Source organism: Bos javanicus, chromosome 16 (assembly GCF_032452875.1).
Source record: "Bos javanicus breed banteng chromosome 16, ARS-OSU_banteng_1.0, whole genome shotgun sequence".
NCBI lineage: Eukaryota > Metazoa > Chordata > Mammalia > Artiodactyla > Bovidae > Bos > Bos javanicus.
In genome coordinates, this window is record NC_083883.1 from 74,457,372 (window position 1) to 74,476,253 (window position 18,882).

At 50.2% G+C, this 18,882-nt stretch overlaps 1 protein-coding gene across 2 annotated transcripts in view; it reads right to left on the reverse strand.

Moving 5' to 3' along the window:
- Positions 1-18,295, reverse strand: part of CAMK1G (calcium/calmodulin dependent protein kinase IG) — a 30,816-nt gene extending 12,521 nt beyond the window's left edge. The window contains exons 1-4 of one of the 2 annotated variants that reach the window (XM_061383612.1): positions 18,213-18,289; positions 17,220-18,090; positions 8,694-8,814; positions 2,709-2,837 (exon numbers count right to left, since the gene is read on the reverse strand). In XM_061383612.1, the coding sequence (XP_061239596.1) occupies positions 2,709-2,837; positions 8,694-8,814; positions 17,220-17,568 (599 nt within the window). In that variant the 5' untranslated portion in view covers positions 17,569-18,090; positions 18,213-18,289. Of the gene's footprint in view, positions 1-2,708; positions 2,838-8,693; positions 8,815-17,219; positions 18,091-18,212 lie in introns of both variants that reach the window. The other variant, XM_061383614.1, reaches the window with a different exon arrangement.
- Between the last annotated feature and the right edge of the window lie 587 nt (positions 18,296-18,882).

Consider the following 18,882-nt stretch of genomic DNA (forward strand, 5'->3'; position numbering starts at 1 on the left):
GTATTCAATTCGCATTTATGAGTGGGTAACTGATCCTCCTGACTTCAAGGAACAAACACCTCACCGTTACTCCAGAAATCTCTTTAAACTTTACCTAGAGAGAAAGCTCAAAGAGCTGAGGGAAGCTGAGGGATCTGTGATCATTAGTTTATTTTGAAAAATGGGGCTCCAGGTCTCCTTCGGAAACATCCCATCAAATGTGATCCCTCAACAGCTGGGATGTAGGTTAGCTAAGCCTCCTCATGGATAACCTAGAAGGAAGCATTGCAAGATGATTGTTCCAGGATATTGTGAGTAAGACAGATGCTCATTTTGAGGGTCAGTTCCATGGGAAGCCTTAGATCAGTGATTCTCAAGCGGGGGCTCTTTTGTCCCTCAGGGGATGTTTGACAATATCTACTGACGTTTTTGTTTGTCACAATTGGGGACGGGGGATGTGTTCCTGGCATTCAGTAGGTAGAGACAGTAATGTTGCTAAGCACCCTGCAATGCTTAGGAGAGCCCTCAACACAACAAAGAATTAATTGGTCTAAAATGTCAGTAGCACCTAGGCCAAGAAACCCTGCCCTGGACTACCTTTGTCTGGGATTACTCAGAGGCTGAGTCAAGCAGAATAATCATATTAACTGAGGGGTTGGTTTGCAAGCAGCAATTCTGTGCTTGCCCATCCAGGAGGAAAGTCTCTACCCAGGGGAAGAGGTAGTTTTACCCAGGGCTGTGCAGTACAAGGATTAACTTCAACTTGGAGACAGCTGGACCTGACTTCAGGTCCATTTGCTACTTGGCTAATCTTGGCTGGTTTACTCAAACCTTTCAAACCTTGCTTTCCTTGTCTATACAGTATATCCCTCACATAGAATTATATCAGGATGAAAAGTGATAAGACATGTAAAATGCTTAGTACAGCACTTGGGGAATAGTAAGCACATAATCAGGAGTAGCTAGCATCTTGAAGATGTTAAAAAAAAATACAGACTCCATGCAGTGACTGTGATGGATTCATCTACATTTATAAGCTGATGATGCTAACAGTAATCTATTGATGATTTACTCACTGAACAAACACTTATTGAATATCTATGCTGTTAGGGACTGGGATACAATGTAATGATAAGAAGGACCAGTGAGCCTATAGTCTCTCTCTACCCTAATCTCTCTGGAGCCCAGACCAACACTTCTACCAGACACTTCTATGTAGAGATAGCTGGATATATTTATTCAATATGTATAGAGGTAGGTGGATATTTATATTCAATATATTGCAACCCATTGCTATTTCGTCTCAGCCTACACATCCTTTCCATTTGCTGTCCTAAGCAATGAATGATATGCCTGTCCACAGAACAGCTCCATCTCAAGGTCTTTTTAATGCTTTTTTTCTTTTATACTCCTTCCAGCCAACCCCAACCACCTCACTCTCTGAAATATCTCTGGGATTCAGTCTTCCTGCTGCCACGTGATCTTGCCACCACCTCTGGTCCTCATCCCTTGCCTCGATGATTGAGAAAGTTTGGCAGTTGGTCTTCTGCCCTCTAGGCTGGCACCCTCCAATCCATCCACCACCATGCTTAAGAGGGATGGCTCTAAAATATAAACCAACCATGGAAATTTTGCCTTAAAACCCCTTGATGACTTTTCTCTGCCAATAGAATAAAGCCGATATTCTTTCTCATGGCATCCCACACCCTTTCAGGCCCCCTTCTCCGCTGCTTCACCTGTCCCTTGACGGTGCCCACTCTCAGTTCAGGGGCTTTTCAGTTCTAACTCTCCCCTCATGTCCCTTGCCCTTCCATGATCCTATGTTCATATTTATGCTACACTTGACCTGACTTCTCTTTCTGCACTGCCCTTCCTGTCTCCATAAAATGCTACTCACCCATCAAGGTCTGTTGTCTTTGAAAATGTACCTAAAATTCGTACTCACGAAGACACACATACAGGCAACACGAATCTCTGTCTCTTCTACACTCTGCCTTTTGCTAGTGTGGCTCACAACCAATGGGACTGGCATTTGTTATGGGCACCTCTGTCTCTGCTAACAAAGATATGAGTTCCTGAGGATAAAGCGTTTTTTCGACTTCATCTTTGTGGTCCTGATGCCTAATCACTTTTGGATTACTGTAGGAGTTCCGTAGGGGTTTGGTTTCTGAGTCCTGTTGTAAACATTTGATGACTTGGTAGTGTTGTCTCCATCGTGATAGTTGGAACACTGAACCTACATTTGCGTTAGAAGAAATTGAGGCTCATTTCCAAATCTTGTACTGCTGCTGCTGCTAAGTCACTTCAGTCGTGTCCAACTCTGTGCGACCCCAGAGACGGCTGCCCACCAGGCTCCCCCATCCCTGGGATTTTCCAGGCAAGAACACTGGAGTGGCTTGCCATTTCTGTACTACTTCCTTAAGTGTTACTCCTTTCTGGTGTTGACTTTCAATTGATTTTTGGTCCTTTGAGCTAATTACTTTGTGGTCTATGTGTACAAACCAGCTCTGCTCTCAGTTGATCACTAGTTGTTTTGATGAAAAAAAAAAATCAGCCAGGATAGCTGTCTGGCTAATATAGCTGATGGATCAAACTGACTCATCAGCTCGAGCAAAGGGAGTTCATACCTTTGGGGGTGGAAATCCCACCTCAGTCTCTCTCAAAGGTCATTTGTGAAGGAAAGGTGGTGATCCCCTGGTTGTCCTTGACCAACACTAAGACCCACTCACTTTTTCAGCACAGCGATCTCATTCTCCAGGCTGCTGTCCCGGAAGGCAGGTGACTTTTTGATGCACTTCAGGGCAAAGAGCTTCCCAGTTACCCTTTGCTTCACCAGGAAAACTTCTGAGAAAGCTCCTCTGAGTAGAAAACACCAAGAGATAAACATTAGTACCGGCAGGCGAGGGAACCCTGCTGGAGACAAAAGCAAAGGGCAGATGAAAGAAGGTGCGGCTGGTAATTTGCTTCATTGTCATCATGGGCACCATGGCAGATCCTATCTGACATGCCATTGTATTCTTTGACTCAGGGGCTAGAGGGCTGGTTGCTCTGGCCTAGTCCCACGATTTGGAAATGATTCTCAGAAACTCTGCTTTAGGTCTGCAGATTTCTCCTCTTGGCAAACCCTTTAAGGAGAGGCCACTGCTGATCTTAGAGAGGCAGCGTATGGCAAATTCTGTAAAGAAGTGCCCAACTATACGCTTACAACCCCAGCTGCTGTAGCTTCGTGGTTCCCCAGTTAGGGCAGCCTTCAGGAGCTCCTTAGTAAAGGACTCACTAAGCTGCTTTCAAAGCACAGAGCTCAAGTAATTTACACCAGAAACACCAATGGTGGAGACACTCTAGCTGCTGGTGAAGATGCGTGAACAAATGCTACAACTGTACATTCTGAGAAAACTTAATTAAAAAAAAAAAAGAGAGAACGAGAGAGGTCACTACAGAGTCAATTTACTTGTCTTCTCCCAACATGGTGTGGGCTTCCTTGATAGGAATAATTACTCCTGAATATTCATTGGAAAGACTGATGCCCAAGCTGAAAGTCCAATACTTTGGCCACCTAATGTGAAGAACTGATTCATTTGAAAAGACCCTGACGCTGGGAAAGATTGAGGGCAGGAGGAGAAGGGGACAACAGAGGATGAGAGGTATCACCGACTCAATGGACATGAGTTGGGTAAACTCCAGGAGTTGGTGATGGATAGGGAGGCCCGGCGTGCTGCAGTCCATGGGGTCGCAAAGAGTTGGACACAACTGAACGACTGAACTGAACTGAACTGAAAGAATCTGCCTGCAATGTAGGAGACTCCGGTTCCATTCCTGGGTCAGGAAGGTCCGCTGGAGAAGGGATAGGCTACCCACTCCAGTGTTCTTGGGCTTCCCTTGTGGCTCAACAGGTAGAGAAATTCACCTGCAGTGTGGGAGACCTGGGTTCACTCCCTGGGTTGGGAAGATCGCCTGGAGAAGGAAAAGGCTACCTACTCCAGTATTCTGGCCTGGGGAATTCCATGGACTGTATAGTCCACCGGGTCGCAAAGAGTCAGACACGACTGAGCGACTTTCACTTTCAGCATGGTGTTGTCCCTGCTTGGCAGTTAGAAGTAGCACTGAGAGATGGGGCTCTAACCTGAGAGAGAAAAGACTCCTCTGTTAGTTTTAGAGGCTGATGACTACTGTGATCCAACCATCAGCGGCAAGGGGGCTGAGCATCTGCTTGCTCAGTAGTATCTGTGAGAATGAAAAACAGAGCCCAGCTGCTCTGGGCAGGCTGTCTGAAGATGGAGAAGTTGGAACCCAGTGAGAACACAGGGTAGGATTCCAAACTGCAGGCTTCTTGGTTTAAGGGCTGTGTCGGGGGCGCTGGTCCTCTAAAGACGAGGCTGTAACAACATTTAGTGAACAGTGGATGCTGGGGCCTGATGTTAGAACCTCAGATTTTGGGTAACAAGTCATATACCCAGTTTCTCCATCCAAAAAATGAGAATGTCAATAGTATCTGATTCATAGGGATGTCGAGAAGAGTATGTGAGTTAGCAGGTGTAAAGTGCATGAAAGTGTACCTGCCATCTAGTTAACCACACGTGTAAAATACTATTACCCTTATAAGTACTATTTTAGGGAGAACACAGGTTAGTAACGAGACGAGACAGAGTTGGGGGGGAAATAGCGGAGCCATCCTCTCCCTGCCATCTGGGGGTTCTAGCATGGAGGCTAGTGGCAGTCCAGCTTCCGGAAGGACATCCAGAATCTGCATTAGAAAGCACTTGCTGTTTCCGGTGTCTGTTTCCTGCTTCCCCCAGCTGCACTTGGAACCGAGTTAATTAGAGCCTTCAGAGCTTGCTCTATTCATTCATTCACCCATCCCTCCAATCAAGATTTATTGAGCACCTACTGAGTCTTAGACACTAGAGATAAAAAGGAACGTTTTTATTCTGCTCTTAAGCAGCCTGTAAATTAGTGAAGAGCCCAGACAAACGAGCAATTAGCATTCACTTTGAAAAATGCTGTTAGGCTTTCCATGATCGCGGGTTGAGCTGACAGAACCTCTCTGTGTCAGGCCCTGGGATTAGTACTGGTCTGGCTTAGAATCTAGTGTCAGAAATAAGACACAGACAGATCCACAGGAAGTGCTATGACCCCACAGGAAACAGACACTTAAGAGAGGGCCTTGGCTGTGCTTGGGAGGGTGGGTCACACACTGCACAACCCCAGCAGAGGCCGTCACCTCAGAGCCACTGTATCTTTTCATACAATAATTACGATAACATTTTTACTCTGGACCACGAGCTAGAGAAAAGGGCCTTCTTCCCCCTAATGTGTACAAAGTGACCTCTTGGGTCGGCTGAGAATCACATCATTCGTGGCCCTCTGACTTAAGAACATGCTGAGCTCAGTTTTAAGGGATCAGTGAGGGTTAGCCCAGGGAAAAAACAAGTTGGAAGTGATGTTTCAGGTAGGGGTGAGGAAGAAGCAGGATTAAAAAGCCTGGAAGTGCAGAATAGCAGGGAGGGGCGGAGCTGCTGGAGGGTGGTCCAGCCCCTTTGTTATGGATGAGGCAGAGAACGAGGGGAGATGGGTGTGGAGGGACACCGGGTCCTATGCCTGGCTCTGGGTGGAAAATGCTCATGTGTTTGTGTGATGGACAGATGGAAGGAGGGAGGTTGGATGGGTGAACGGGTAGGAAGTTTGGACTGGGATTATCACTGTGTTCCACTCATCTGAAGACCTTGCTTTCCTTATAAAGGAGAGTTGAACCACACGGCCTTAAAGATTCCTCCCACCTGTGATGTTCTCAGGTTTGCCTTCGGATTTCTCCTTTTGCCTGTATCTTTGGAACCGCACGAGGATGGTTCCCTGATTTCAAAGCTGACACCCCGTCTGAGTCCACTTGGAAAAGGAGATCCAACTAAGAGCTTCCTGGGGGATCTGTCCTGCAGTGAGTGGCATCTCCTAGGGTTGTGCAATGTTGTGGTAATTACTGCTCTTCTGCTCAGGCTGCTTTATGCATGGTGTGTGTGTTTATGTGTGTGTGTGGAGCAGGGGCAGAGGAGAGGGATTAGAGGACTTAATTGTGCTGTCTGCCAGACTGGGGAGCAGAGAGCTAGTTTTGAGTGGCCAAGGTTGCATGGGTCAGAAGGCAAGACGGCTGAACTTCAGTGCTAAGAGCACTTGCCGTGATAGAACTTGATTTGCGTTTCCTGCTCTGAACAGCTTTCTGTTCTTGCTGGGAGCAGAGGTGCTAGAAGAGGAAGGGAGGAACCAAGAAGAAAAATCTCCTCCTGGGCCTTGAAAAAAGGAGGCCTGGCGCTCGAAGACATACCCTCTGTAATGGACGAGTTTTGCCAAGTGTCCCTACAGCTGCCCAGGGCCCTGGAATTGTGGGTGATGTCTGGATAGATTTCACAAAAGCCTATTTTCCCCTGATGGGTGGTTCCAGGGGAGCTGAGGACTAGGGGGACGGCGCCTTCATTGTGAGATCCTGGCGCTTCCTGAACAGGGCAAGTCGGCGCTGCCTCTCTGCCGAGATCACCCGACCTGGGTAATGCCACGGGGTCTGCAGCCTGGGCTGCCTGTCCCCATCCTGAGCGCCGCAGGGGTGTCTTCTCCCGAGCTTCTGTTCGCCTTAGCTGCTGCAACAGCTGTGACTTGCCCCGTCTTGTCTGTCTGCTCCCCTCATATTAGTGCTGGGCTGGGTACGTGAGAGCCACCAACAACACAAAATATAGATGGCTGGCCGCCGGGTCCTAGCCCCTTTAAATTCCAGTTTAGTATCCTGAGACCAGGAAGCTGTATTTTTCAAAAATTCCCTAGACTGAAATGAAACTAGGAAATGATTCCTTTTCTTGACTGTGACAGTGGCACTGTGGATATAGGAGAAAATGCCTTCGTTCTCAGGTGGCGCAGACAGAGGATCCAGAGACGATGTGTCATGATGTATGCGACTTGTTTACAAATTGTGCGGTGAAGTGTGTGTGTGTGTAAAGCAAATACAGTGAAATGTTAACAATTGGATTTAGGTGATAGGTATAGCAGAGTTCATTGTACTATTATTTCCCTTTCACTTAACATTTTCATAGTTAAACGTTAGAGGCATAATAAGCTCCCCAGGTGGCTCCCCTATCCCCTGGCGTTTAAAAGCTGCTTGGCAGACTTCACTGAGCTCCTTGAGGGTGGCAACCTCTGTCTCCGAATGTCCTGTAGCACAAGTCTGAGTAGACGGTGAATACACTCTTGTCAACCTGGGCTTCTTTTTCCCTCTTTCTCTGGATTTTCGGGATGCTTAGCAAAGCATTTTTGATTCACTCATAAGTTGTCCTTTTTTCCTGCCCAAATGCCCCTGCTAACCACTCCTGTCTTGGCAAAGGCCCTTCATGGACAGCGGATGCTCTAAGGCCCAGGGTGGCCGCTGAGACCCTCCTGTGTGCTGAGTGCCACGCCTGCCTGGGATGGGAGGGCCCAGAGGCCTCCTCTCAGGGTCGAGCTGGCTCCTCTCTGGTTTCAGAGACTGTGTGGGCAGCATCACTGCCTAAGGTCACTGCCTCCTAGCCAGGTGGAGGGAGCTAAACTTAGCCAGAGTTGGCTCAAAGGAAAGCTGGCTTGCGTGGACAGCCCACGAAGGGCCCCTCGCATCCCCAGCCCAATTAGCCTAGACTAATTAGCTGGCCAGCAGGGGTTTGGAGGCCATGAGAGCCGGTGGCCCGGAGCCGCTGCCAGCCTGCGTCAGAGGCCGCGGCCTCCTGGAGGCAAGGCAGGACTAAGTGGAGAGTCAGCCCCAGGCAGGCTGTCTCTGCTCCACCAGGCGTGCAAGCGCTGTCCAGGGGCAGGCACAGACACCCCAGAGGCGGGCAGGAGCTTGGCTATAACTCGACTTCATTTTTCCAACATGGTGCTTCAGTATGGAGCCAAGAAGATGGTGGTGGTGGTGGCCGTGCACGTGTGCTCAGTCATGTCTGACTCTTTTCGACTCCATGGACTGCAGCCCGCCAGGCTCCTCTGTCCATGGGTTTCTCCAGGCAAGAATCCTGGAGTGGGTTGCCGTGCCCTCCTCCAGGGGATCTTCCCAATCCAGTCATCGAACCCAGCAGACAGATTCTTTACTGTCTGAGCCACCAGGAAAGTCCAAGAATACTGGAGTGGGTGGCCTATCCCTTCTCCAGGGGAATCTTCCTGACCCAGGAATCGAACTGGGATCTCGTTCATTGCATGCTGATTCTTTACCAGCCGAGCTACCAGGGAAGCCCTAGAGGATGGTGATGGTGGGAGGCAATTCAGGTGTGTGTAACCCATTGGCTTCATAGCCTCAGAAGCACCACCTTCTGTAGACAGCAGACAGTGGGTTTGACCTGTTCACTGTGAGGGGAGTGGAATGAGGAAGCCAGGTGAGGAGGCCCAGGAAGGTTCAGGTCACTGGATCCCTGGAAGTGCTCCAGAACTCCTCTTCCCTGCAACCAGGGCAGGACTCACAAGTTGTTATGGATCTGGAAGCAGGGCGGGGTCTCGGGCGGGGGGTGGGAGAAGCCAGAACCTCGGGAAAAGGGCTGAATTGACCTCTGTATCACCCCAGGGCACCTTTCCCTGAACCTCCCCTCGAAGCCCCTACTCTGCTCCTGCAACCTGTTGAGATGGTGTATCATCTGCTGCTGGCCCAGGACGGCTGTCTCCAACCCGCCCCCAACCAGCAGGCAGCCCCGCGCCCCAGCCTCGGCCCCTGGACTCACGATCCCAGCACTTCCATGAAGATGAAAGTTTTCCGGATGTTGGTGGTCTGTTTCTTCCAGGAACTGCAGTCATCCTCTTCCTTTCGACCCATCGCCTCCAGAGTTGAAGCTTCCGGGGATGCTTGGTTTGAGGAAGGGAAGAAAGGATCTGATCAGGTAATTTCTCCAATAGGATGAGAACAAGTTGTAAAAAGGATCTATAATACTCACATCCTTCATGTAACAACTAGGAGTAAGGACGGGGAGCAAAATCCGGATAACTGGCAAAAATAGGTTACATTACCATGATGAATTTTATTGACAGGCAACTACATGCCTATTGAGTGTGTCCCATGCTCACAGGGCTTAGACTCTCATAATGGAAACTCCCCCTTGTGCAAATGTCTTTAAGGACAATAACACATTTACAAATAGATTAACATTGGACTATCCACCTTGAAGGGATCTGAACTGTTTATGATACCACTAGAGCTTCCCTGGTGGCTCAGACAGTAAAGAATCTGCCTGCAACGCTGGAGACCCGGGTTTGATCCCTAGGTGGGGAAGATCCCCTGGAGAAGGAAATGACAACCCCAAGTTTTTTTTTTTATTGATTCAGACTACCGAGTCAGCCGGACTTCTATTATCACAGCTTGGCTGCCTCCTCCAATCATTACTATTCTTAACTTCTTTCCTACTATTCTGAGATAAATGAATGAATAGTAGATGAATGAGCATCGTTTTTCCTCTGCAACTCCCACAACATTTAGCACGGTGCTGTAAAAATAGTTCCTCATTAAAATCTGAATTGAAATGTGCCCTGAGTTTATATTAGGCTTCTCTCAGTACTAAATAGTGTATTTATTCAACGGTCAACACCTACGATGTGCCAGGGGCTGTATGTACCCTATCTCACTCCCCCTAGATAGTACTTTTGGGAAACCCTCTTCATCCGTCAATGTGTGTTTGTTTTCCTGACTGACGTAATGAGAACTGGAGAACCAGAAAAGTGGTCTTATATCCTAGTGTGGTAGATAGAGCAGATCTCAAATCTTTTATAAGGATGATTCAGGATGTATCTGAAGATCAGATCATGTAGCCAAGATTATAGGGCTAATGGTTTGCATTCTAGATTTCTTATTCAAGATTAGGAACAGAAGCTATGGATCTCCTACTATATTATACCGCATTCCAGCCTCTTGACACTTAGTTCTATGGTCTTCAGTCTTACTTAGTGTTTTTTAATGCATTTCTAGACAAATGGGTTCCTGTTACATTTCACTGTTAGGTAACATTGCTTATGGTACTCAGTGTATAACCCAGTGGTCAGATGAAGAACACTGGCTTTAAAGTGCCAGAAGACTGGAGAAGTCAGGAACCAAGCAAGTGAGCTAGTATGTACACAGTGATAAAGCCTGGATAAACCAAGAAAGAACAGAACCTGAGCTTGTTACAGAAACGATCAGGTCTCCCTGGTCTTCTTTAGGTGAAGGTCAAAGAGGACTCATGTCATAAAGTAGCTTCTAGGTTCTTCTCTGCCTTTAAGTCATACCTGGGGGGCTTAAGACCCTGGAAATAAGAAGAATGTGACCGAGCGTGGTTCTTGCTAGGAGGAAGAGGCGTGGAAAGACTGACAATTCTGGCCCAAGTGGATCCTGAGAAGGAGATGGGAAGACAGATGGTGTAGTTGGCAGAAGCACACATCTTGGTTTCTAACCCTCTTGGAGTAAGCACCCATCCAGGAACAGAGGAGATCAGGGACGTGGATGAGTGGGCTCCCCAGGACCCTGATGGTGGGAGACTGCAAGCCTAGGAGGAACTCTGACCGCAACCACATTGAACAGTCGCCTCTGGGTGGCCAGGGGTGGGTGGGAAAGCAGGGTCACATGGACTGCAGGGACCCCAGAAGCTTCCCAGGGCCTGAGGGGGCTGCAGCTGGCTTGGACAAGCTCATGGTGTCTAACATGCTCCATGCTCAGTGGCCTCATGTTGTCAGCATGGAATCAGCCACCATGGAAATACTTACACAATGGAAACAGGCAAATGTTACCATCGGGACCTCTCTTCCACTCCTTCTCTTAGCCCCCAAGAGCCAGACGGTAAACATCTACCAGCTTACCTCTGCCCATGGCCCTGGAGAGGGGATATATAACTACCAGGGTGCCTGTCAACCAGAGTCCAGAAGAAGAGACAGCTACAAGCAGGGCTTCTCAGATGGAAGCAAATGTCTGGGGTCAGGGCTTTAGTGGAAGGTGTCAGCATGACACCCTAGGGGCCAGATGGAGCCTGGTGCACTGCAGAGGCCCCTGGGCAGCCTCTGGCAAGATCCCCGAGAGCCGTGATGCGAGGCCCCTGATAAGTCTGGGTCCCCCTTCTCCCTGCCACTAGCAGGCTAAGTAAGTACCTTAAACACAGAAGGCCACCTTGAAATAGAACAGGGGGAGGAAAGGTCGTCGCAAGGCTGTGTGTTTTCTTCAAAGACACTGGATCAGCCAAATGAGACTCTTTATTAACCATGAGGTCATATGTTTACGGACAAGGTTATAATGGACAAGGTCAAATGTAAAGTTTCCCTTTTTGCTGTCTGGTAAGGCTGGAGTCCAAGGGGAAGCTTTCATAGGAAATAAAGAAGCTATATTCCCTTTGTACATTTCAGTCTAGTGTGTAAATGTGCAACCTGGCTATATAATGCATGCCAAGTCACTTCAGTCGTGTCTGACTGTGTGCAACCCTAAGGGCTGTAGCCCATCTGGCTCCTCTGTCTGTGGGATTCTCCAGGCAAGAATGCTGGAGTGGGTTGCCATGCCCTTCTCCACCCAGGGACTGAACCCACATCTCTTATGTTGCCTACACCTACCTCGGCAGGCGGGTTCTTTACCACTAGCGCCACCTGGGAAGCCCCATAGAGGCTCTTATTATGAAAGACACATGTGGGCAATGATAAGCATTCTTTAGCATTGGGTCCAGCCAGATGTAGGCCCAGTGTACTCCTCCTTCATATCTCTAGGCCCATTGGTTGATTTGTTCCTTTTGGCAGGATGGCAGCCAAGAGGGACCACAGCAGCTGAGGGTCCAGGCACTGGCCAGCGGAGGACCCACCAGCAATGTGATGGGCTGATCTCAAACTTTGAGAGCACAGTTGCCAAGGTGGAGACAAATGAACGCTGACTGGCAGAGACTGCTTTGGGGAAGATGAGATATTAGAATAGAGGGCTATCTTTAGCCAGGTACTATTCTGCAGATTCTTAGCCCCAAATCTAGCAGCTTCCACTTATCACAGTTATTGGCAGCTGGACTTGGACCAAATGCATCTTACTGTCTAGACACACAACAGCTGAGAAGTCTTGAAGGCTGTAGGGGTTGAGGGTCAAGGCTTGGATCTTACAAGGAGCCAATCAACAGCATTAGTTTGTGTGACTCCCTCTGTGTCTCCCCCTCCATAGAACAACAGGCCTTCAGACGCCCCTTTTCCAAGTAAGGAGCCAACCCAGAGCCTTCTTTCCAGTGCACGTCCATCCATCTACGGGGCGCGCGTCACTCCCCTTTCTGGAGCCCCTTGGATTGATGGTCTCACTCTCCAGGAGGCATCACCGCCTCATTAGCAGCTCTGTACTCACTGTTCCTTCTTTCCCATTGCTCTTAAATAGCTTAAAAACACAGTATTCTTAGCCTAAGCTCAGCTATAAGAAAACATCTTTCCCGCCCACCCCTCCTCCCATACACTCCATCCTAACAATTCAGTTCCATCTTCCAAGCCACGTGGAAAGCTCAGGGCCCCCGTCTGAAACCCCACTGAAGTCCCACTTCATTCCCTCCTTGATCATGGAGAAACCTCAGGACCTCGCTGCCCCTGTGCACTGGGGGCCTGACTGGACACTGAGCTGGGGCAGGGCGGGGGCAGCCTGCTATTGCTGCCTCTTGCTTCTTTGCCTGGAAATCCTCCCCCTCCTCTCTCGACTTCTGTAATTGAGGCCCTTTCAGTGGAGGAAAAAAAAAAACCAAATTCTGAGGAGGTTGAAACTTCAATACTGTTTTCACTTGGTTCTAAAGTGATTCCTGCAGGACAATGCCTGGCTTTTAGTTCCTGCTCTGTGGTGTGGTCTTCCACAAGACTGATGGCCTTCCTGATCTCTTGGGAGAAAATTTCATAGCTTGGGGGAGTGGGGGAGCAGGGCGGGAAGACCACGGATGGAAAAGTTCTTCCTAAAGGCTGCACAACCTTCTGGTGGGCTCTGCCCCGGATCGTGACCCTTTCTGAGCTTCTGGGAATGGGCTGGTGGCATCCAGCATGGCTACTTATGAGATTCTGGTGAGAGATCCTCAGGCTGTGAGCCTGGGAGGCAGGCATGCTTCACATACTTCTTCCATGGAACATTGCTGTCCTTCTCTCCTTCCCAGGCTCCATCTGGTCACCGGGGGCGGTGGGGGGGGGGGCAGTATTAGCCCCAGACAGAACTCGAAGGCGGAGGAAGCTTATCCTCACCATTGTCGTCACCATATCCCATAGGGATCCAGTCACCTCCTGACCCCACCCTGCCCTGGGCCCTCTCTCCCTGGACCCTCATTCCTGTCTGCCCTGATCTGCATGGCTTCCTTAGCTGAAGTTTTCTACTTTGAGTTATAGCCACTTAAGACTCTGCTCCGAGGTGCTTTAAAAAAAAAAAAAGAATCAGCAGGGCTAATTGCTTCAGAGTGTCACCCCACCTAATCGGATGTCCCAAAATCTCAGGGGCACCACGGTAGAATCCAGAGGCATTCAACGCAATCCAAATGTATATCTCCCAAACCAACAGTAGCTTTCTAAGCTGGACGTGAGTAAACTGGGGCAGATGGACACAGGGAAGGGGAGGATCTTTGAGCAGCAGGTCTGCCGCCTAAACCCACGGATGATGGCTCTCAACTCTGTCTTTGTGAAGCACCTTCTTCCCCAGGGTCTCACCTGAGGCCTCTGAGCAAGGATGTGTGCGTGCCTCTGGGGCATGCTGGGCAGGCCTCAGAGCCCTCCTGTGGGGCAGGTGTGGCTCTTTCACAGACCTCAGAGGGATCAGCCCACCTGAGACAGTCTCTGGGGTTTCCCACTCCTTGAGAGCATGACTCAGAAAGGGCAGTGGGTCTTAAGAGGGAGGTTATCAGTTGGCTCATCTTTCATAAGAATGTACTCTCTGTCTCCAGGCTGGGGCACACAGAACCAGAGGAATATATACATTGTTTGGCCATAAAGGGGCTAAAAGACCAAAGCTGGGACAGTTTCTAGCCCAGGCCCCACAGTTTCCTGGACTAAATTGCACTTCTCATCATCCCCTGGACTGAGAAGTGCACTGGAAAGAGGTCAGGTTCCGGCTCCAGTCTTGGCGTGGCACCAGTGAGCTGTGCAGCCCTAGGCAGAGTTCTGTACATCTCTGGGCTTTCGCCTTTTCCTTAGTAGAAACAGGAAAATGAACTAGATTGGGGTTCCTTGACTTTTTTGTTTTAAGAATATTCGTCCCAGGAGACTCGGCAACCAAAGTGGATTTGCTATCCGCCCCTTCTTGGAGAGTCAAGATCCACGTTAGCTTATTAAAGGCTCTGAGAGTTTTAAAGACACCTGCTTCATGTTCTGTAAGCTGGCATCTCCCAACTTTACTAGATTGTAATTGTAAATTCTTTCCTTATGCAACTCCTACGAGCATCCAGAAGATCTAGGCTTGCTCAGAGCCTGCTGGGGAAAATGGGGACTGGGCCAGCTCTGATGCTCTGCGATTGCATACTTGAGCAATATATGACATTTCCAGCAGCGTGCTGTCATCACTCACAGCCCTGCTCTCCTCTCGGTGCGCGGGCACGTGGCCGGGCCTTGTGCGTGCTGTCAGAACCTATCTCCAACCATGGGCTGCAGCTCAAGTGGCTGGTCTGCTTGCCCGGGCCTGGGCCCTGGACCCGAAAGACCCCTGGACACTTCTTGATGGACAGACTCTCCCAGGAACACCAGCTGCCTCCCCAGCCTTCTCCCTAATCTGGCGCCTCCAAACCCATCTCTGCACGCCAGCTTCTATCCCCACCCAGGTCACTGAGGAAGGTTGTTTTTCAATTGCCTCCTGCAGTTTACTTCACTCTCAAACCCACATTTAGGTTTAATCAAACCCTGCTGCACTGACAAGCCAGAATTCACAAGCTGCTTAAGGTTTATTGTGTGACTCTTGCAGAGGAAATAAAGAGGAAATAAGGGGTTTGGGTTGGTGGCTGAGGGGTCGACACATGAGTCACTGGAGAGAGCTGGGCGTGTTCCTTACTCTTCGTGTGTTCGGTTTCCTCCTCTGCTGGATGGGACTAATAATCCCTGCTGTCTCCATTTCCCAGAATTCCTGTGGGTGTCCAATACATCAATGGGCACAAAAGCATGCTGCAGCCTCTCAAGCCGTGAGCCCACTTTACAGGCACGGGGATGAATCGCTGGGGGTAGGAGGAGAGGGGAAACAATTGAAATAGGGGTGAGCGCACAGCAGGAGACATGAGTCTGCTGTTTCCCCAGCGGATCTCAGCTCCCACGTGCCTCTCAACTGTGACCCCTTCTCACTGTGATTCTAAAGTGCTTGAGGACACATAACGCTTCATACATCATGGTCCTGAAATGCAAACCAACGATTTTATCTGCTGCTCTCCCAAAAAGGGATCTACTGGAGCACAGAGGGAACCCTGCCCGAGCTGGGTTTCTCCGTGGGCTGATCTCCATCGGGGCTTCTAGTTCTAAGCAGCGCTCAAGGGTCTCATTATTTTTTAATTAATTAATTACTTTTGATTGGCGGATAATTACTTTACAATATTGTGATGGTTTTTGCTGTACATAACCAACATGAATCAGTGACAGGTATACATGTGTGCCCCCCATCCTGGAGCCCCCGTCCCACCTCCCTCCCCACCCCATCCCTCTGGGTTGTCCCAGAGCACTGGCTTTGGGTGACCTGCTTCATGCACCAAACTTGCACTGGTCATCTATTTTGCATACGGTAATATACAAGTTTCAATGCTATTCTCTCACATCATCCCACCTAGGCTTAACTGTGTGTCTGCCACACTTTGCCTTTAAGACCCATTTCCACATGGGAGGTGGGGGAAGTGGGGGGTGGGAGGGGGGCGTCGTTGGTACCCAAGTGGGGCTCACTCTACTGCACCCCTGGGAGGGTGAGAGGAAGGATTGCCGGGAGTGGGAGCAGGAGGAAGGACCATCTTGAGCTCACGATGGCGTGGGTTACACCACTTGAGAAGCTCTGAGTTATGCCATGCTTCCCCTTCCCCACCTCCCTGCTCCGGGGCATTGACAATCATCCACAGCCTGTGCAGCGCCCCCACCCCACCCCCCCAACCCCATCGCTAGCTCGCTTTCACGCAGGCGGCTGCCCAGCCCCAGCCCCCTCGCCCTTGACCACTCGTTTGTAGAGCCAGCTCGAAGCCTGTTTGCAGACAGCCGCCCTCCCTCATTCATGCTGCAGCTCATTCACTCTGCTGCCTCTGGCAGGCTGCGGCTGGGCCCCAAGGCTTATTTATTTCTGGCCGCATGTCTGTGTGTGAATGGGGGACAGGGAGTCAGGGAGGCACTGTCCTCCTAGAGGGGGATTCATCTCAGTCGCCACCGCCAGGAATTGCACCCAGACCCTCAGGTTTTCGCTGCTGCAGACTGAATCCCTGGGTGGGTGATGCCTGTGCTGGGCACTTTACCTGCATTATCTTGTTTAATGTCTCTCAAGGTAGGGATCGTTAACCCTGTTTTGTAGTGGAGGTACTGACAGGTGGAGATATTAAGGAAAATGACCTAAATCTAACACAGGAAGGGACAGAGCAGGGCACAAGCCCCAGCCCTTCAGACCCCCACAGCAGTCTCCCTGTCCAACCCCCACCCCTCCCCACATGGAACCTGTTGCCTCTTTCCTGGAGGTGGTTGTCCGAATTTCACTTACCTCCAACCTCATCCTCAGGGTGCTCTCCTATAATCCCACCACCAGACTGATTGCCCCTGGAACATGTGGCTGGCTCCCGTTATCTGGGAAGCCTGGATCTCTCAGCTTTCTCAAATTTACGCAGAGGCTGGACATCTATCTAATGCCTAAGTGACTCCTGGCTCCAGCTCAAACCTTTTCTCACTCTAACCTTGAGCTTCTTTCCCAAAGTTTTGCCCTCTCTTTCTAAAGAGTGCTCTTAATACACATACAAACACTCACACCCACACCACAGCTGTCTGTAGTGTAGTATCACGGAAAGGTCTCTGATTATATCAGAAGATCTGGGTGCAAATGCCGCTGTCATCAAATGGATACGACCATGTCCAGCTTTGCCTGGTGGAGCCTCAGAGGAAATGCGATTCGCCCCACCAACCCTATGGGCTTGTCTTAAAGATGATTAATTAAAAGCACATTACTCACTGTCAAGTGTGGTCCCCATATCAGGTATTACTAAGCACTTTGTGCTATGGCCTGTGGGGTCTTGTCTTTGGTCCTAGATAAAGCTTCAGCCAAGTAGGACTGCCCGGGGTCGGACTCTCTCCAGCCTCTGATATGAGAAAGATGGTCTCCTTACCCAAGAGGGAACCCTCTTGACTCCCGTGACCCTTCTCAGAGATTTTCCTCTTCATCGGTTGATCTGATTCCAGAACAAGCAGCTGGCCAGCCATGCAGTTCCGCCAGGGCAGCGGTGAGAGAGCCCCGACAACTGCCTCCGGGAGCTTCAGGGTTAATGTTCGTGCGTCAAAGTTACGTGGAGAGAAGGGGCCCCAGTGCGGATGGGGGTGGTGGTGGTGAGTCCAGACCTCCTGTGACCATCCTGACTTGAGAACTGAACTAGGGGGGAAGGGGAGACAGAGGCGCCCCCGGGGAAGGCGAGGGAGGAGCCGCGTGACTGACAGCGGTGCCTCCGCCGGGTTCTGCATCCTAACGCAGCCGGGACTGGCCAGGAGGGACTGAGGCTGGTCTGCCTTCCTTGGGTCTGTGGAGCCACAAGCTGTTTACTAACCTCCTTTCCCCACCTCCCCGCCCCCGCTCCACACTGGCTCTCCTAATCCTCACAACAACCGAACAGGTAGGGAGGACCAGAACAGGGCATTTGACAGATGGGTCAGAGGTTAAGAGATGCAGGCAGAGCAGGAGGGAGGGAGGTGAGGATGCTGGCGGTCCTGACACCCTGCACACGGACGGCCCCTCCAGGCACAGAGCCGACAGGGCTGCCCCTGGAATGCAGGCGGGCATGGCAGGCGAGGCACATACGAATATTTTGCTCCCCTTTCTCTGCCCAGAAGGGCAGAAGGTTCCCACTCAAACCAGCCCTGAAGTTATGGCCAGATGTCTGCCCCCTCACCAGAGATTCCCTCCCAGACCTCCATTCAGACTTATCTTCCCAGGCAGCTACAACTTCCTTCTGACACCTCCAGAGTCAGGCAAGACAGGACCTGGGGCTGAAATAAACACCCAAGTTGTTTCCAAGAGTGGCTGTTGAAACCCACTCTCTTGGTGCCAGCAGCCTCCGGCTAAGCGAAGAAGGCTCCCCGGACCAAATAAAGAAGCAGGTTCATCTTACCCAGGGACTCCAAGAGAATGGTCCTCGTGGTCCTCCTACTCCAGCTCCTACAGGTCTGGGAGGCTTAGCCGGCTCCAGCTCTTCAACAATACACCGAATTAAAGGGGAGGAATGCAGAGATTTTCTTTCCCAGGACGGTAACCAAGCAGTCTTAAAGGGGAGGAAAAGGAGCTAGGGAGGCTTGCATGTCTCCTTCGTTTCCTCTGCCTTTCCTTCCCTCTGAACAGATCCAGAAAAAATCCTTTTGCTCAGGGCCCCTTTTATGCTGTGTGTGTGATTGTGTTTGCGTTGACATGTGTGATGCAGAGAGGGGAGGAATCAAAGGCAAAACAAAATGACAAAGATTGCCATCGGCCTGAATGCGGTGGTAACAGAAAATCAGAGACCGCTTGCCTCAGTCTCCCTCTTAACCACTCTGTAGCTGGTATATGTTGTCTCAGATACCTTCCTGAGCAATAAGACACCTATATTGGCTGAAGGTAGAGACAGTAGAGCCCCCTGGGTCTTACAGAACGGGAGGAGAAGTACTTGGGTGTCCCGCAGGGGGACACAGTGCTGGACGGCTTCACCCGGTATTGGTGGTAGGTCCCCTGTTTTTAGAAGTAAAGCATTCCGATCCCTAAGTCTGCCATCCTCTTTTCACTCCTAACCTGTTGGCCCCCAAGGAGAC